Source organism: Anopheles aquasalis, chromosome 3 (genome assembly GCF_943734665.1).
Source record: "Anopheles aquasalis chromosome 3, idAnoAquaMG_Q_19, whole genome shotgun sequence".
Taxonomy (NCBI): Eukaryota; Metazoa; Arthropoda; class Insecta; order Diptera; family Culicidae; genus Anopheles; species Anopheles aquasalis.
Genome location: NC_064878.1, coordinates 54,841,049 through 54,843,548, shown reverse-complemented (window position 1 = coordinate 54,843,548; position 2,500 = coordinate 54,841,049). Strand labels below are relative to the sequence as shown.

General features: G+C 50.3%; 1 protein-coding gene across 3 annotated transcripts in view; it reads left to right on the top strand.

Moving 5' to 3' along the window:
* LOC126579211 (protein phtf) overlaps positions 1 to 2,500 on the top strand; it is a 5,675-nt gene that overhangs the window by 2,404 nt on the left and 771 nt on the right. For 2 of the 3 annotated variants that reach the window (XM_050242600.1, XM_050242601.1), the window contains exons 2-5: positions 1 to 897; positions 1,067 to 1,983; positions 2,073 to 2,150; positions 2,229 to 2,500. The exon at positions 1 to 897 is cut by the window's left edge and continues 1,134 nt beyond it; the exon at positions 2,229 to 2,500 is cut by the window's right edge and continues 771 nt beyond it. In XM_050242600.1, coding sequence (XP_050098557.1) covers positions 1 to 897; positions 1,067 to 1,983; positions 2,073 to 2,150; positions 2,229 to 2,378 — 2,042 coding nt within the window. In that variant the 3' untranslated portion in view covers positions 2,379 to 2,500. The remainder of the gene's footprint in view (positions 898 to 1,066; positions 1,984 to 2,072; positions 2,151 to 2,228) is intronic. The other variant, XM_050242602.1, reaches the window with a different exon arrangement.

Below are 2,500 nucleotides of genomic sequence, written 5' to 3'. Positions count from 1 at the left end.
AAATGATCGTCCTGCCGGTTGGATTACGGCGTCGCAATGTAAACTGGGATCCGACAGTACCGGAACGTGTGCAAGCAGGACCATCCTCGATGGAAACGGTTGTGGACGATGACGGATTCGAGAGCCTGAATGGTAAAAGCTCAGGTGGAGAGGAGAGCGCGGGTCATGCATTCGGCAAGGAGAAACCTTTCTTTCAGCGAAAGTTCCCTTTCACCAGCGATTGGATCCATGGCAATGGTGTGGTGATTGACCCAAAAGAACATCAGCAACTGTCCGACTCCGATACTGATACGCTGAAGAACAGCAACACCGGACTTAGCTCCCCGATTGCAGGACATACACGATCCTCAGCCGATCGTGCTATGGACCAACAGATGCATCGATCGATCGATCAGCTGCACCACATTCAAGCTCCACCTCCAGAGGTGGTAGCACCGGACGCAGGATCGTCGCTGGTTGTGTCTGGTTGCTATACCAACGAGAGGCAACGGCTACCGGAATCGGCGAATCGTCGCCCGAAGGACTCAAGTAAGCATGCGTTGTCGGTGTCCCCAGTGGTAGACGTTTGTCTGTCATCGGTGTCATCGCGCGACGAGAAGCTAGTAACGAGCGGTAGCGATACGGATGAGGAAAACGAGTACGATTTACATTCACCGTCGCCACCGCACATGCACTCACCAGCGCTCCGCCATCATCTTCGCCAGCAGCAACAACAGCAACAGCAGCAGCAGCAGAAGCTACAGTCTCCATCGCAAACTCATCATCTGCTTCATCTTCACCAGCGTCACACACCCATGCCGCTACACGCTCATACCGGTTCCACTGGCCATCACCACACTGTTCATGCCCATCAGCATGCCCACTTTCACCAACAGCCGCCAACAGTGCTGAGCGAAGGTACGCATCGCGAAACTCCCGGTGACACGAGCGCGAACACCTTGCAGAACCACGCTTGAATCTAGTTTTTCATTTACTGTACGATGCTTTAGTTCACATGCTGTATTATGCTGTGTGAGGCATTTGTTTGCTTGAATTCGATAAAGGATTCTTTTTTTCTTTTTTGTAGGTGACGAATGTAGTCTTAGCTCGGAGTTGGACCATTCCGACACGCAGAACGAACACTCGGATGACGATTATGAGCTCGAAGATGCACCCACGATCATCCTCAATCCTTCGTGCGGTTCAACGGATCGGGTTAGCTGCACCATCTGGGATGCCCGGGAAGCGAAGAAGGCAGAAATGTCCGTGTTGGACATATCGTCTGCAATCATCGAGCGCGTCGAGGGTATGCCCGAGTCGTGCGATTACGTGTACATCGGTGCCGTGTTGAGCGTGGTTCTATCACTCGTTCCTGCCTTCTGCCGCCTGTGTGAGGCGACCGTCGACTCCACAAACTCAACCGAGGTTAACTTTCTGCACATGCCGGTCATACTGCTGGAGAAAGCATCATTTTCGCTGCTGGCCATCCTACGGTTCGCGTTCGGTAACACCGGCTGGGAACGGTTCGTTCTCCTGTTGAGCTTCTCACTGCGGCTCATTCTCACCTTTCTGGTGTTCTTTCTGTTGGCCGTTGCCGAGCGCACGTTCAAGCAACGGTTTCTGTACGCGAAACTGTTCTCACATCTTACTTCGTCACGTCGAGCGCAAAAGTCTGCCATTCCACACTTTCGGCTGAACAAAGTTCGTAACATCAAGACGTGGCTGTGCGTACGTTCCTATCTGAAGCGCCGTGGCCCACAGAACTCGGTCGATGTGATCGTATCCGCGGTGTTCGTTATCACGTTGCTGCTGCTGGCGTTTCTGAGCGTCGAGTGGCTGAAGGACTCGGTACATCTGCACTCCCAGTTTAATCTGGAGGCATTAGCGTGGTCCTGTGCGTTCGGTACGTTTCTGCTGCGGTTTATGACACTCGGTACGAAGATCAACAAAAAGTATAAAAGCGTGTCGGTACTCATCACGGAGCAGATCAATCTCTACGTCCAGGTAGGTGCTGCTGATAATATCTGGATGTCCTCGTGGTGTTTTATTAATATAATATCGATATCTTTATTAATATAATATCGATTCCATAGATTGAGCAGAAACCAAACAAAAAGGAAGAACTAATGATTTCAAATAATGTACTGAAGCTAGCAGCAGATCTCCTCAAGGTGATAACTTACCCAAAGCACTCTGCAGCCTGAATACGTCACTAATTCTATTCTTACGTTTCTGCCTTTTCTCCACAGGAGCTAGAATCTCCGTTCAAAATATCCGGTCTCAGCGCGAACCCGTATCTCTACACAACCGTCAAGGTGGTGATCCTATCGGCCCTTTCCGGGGTGCTCAGCGAAATGCTTGGTTTCAAGTTGAAGCTACACAAAATTAAGATAAAGTAGACACAGCAGTAGTTGGTTGATTCACCATGATACCACTTGTTCGAGTGTGTGATCTGATTGTATTTCCTAACACCTCAAGAGCAATGTCTCGGCATCGCTGCTGAGTTGTATTGATGATCTGT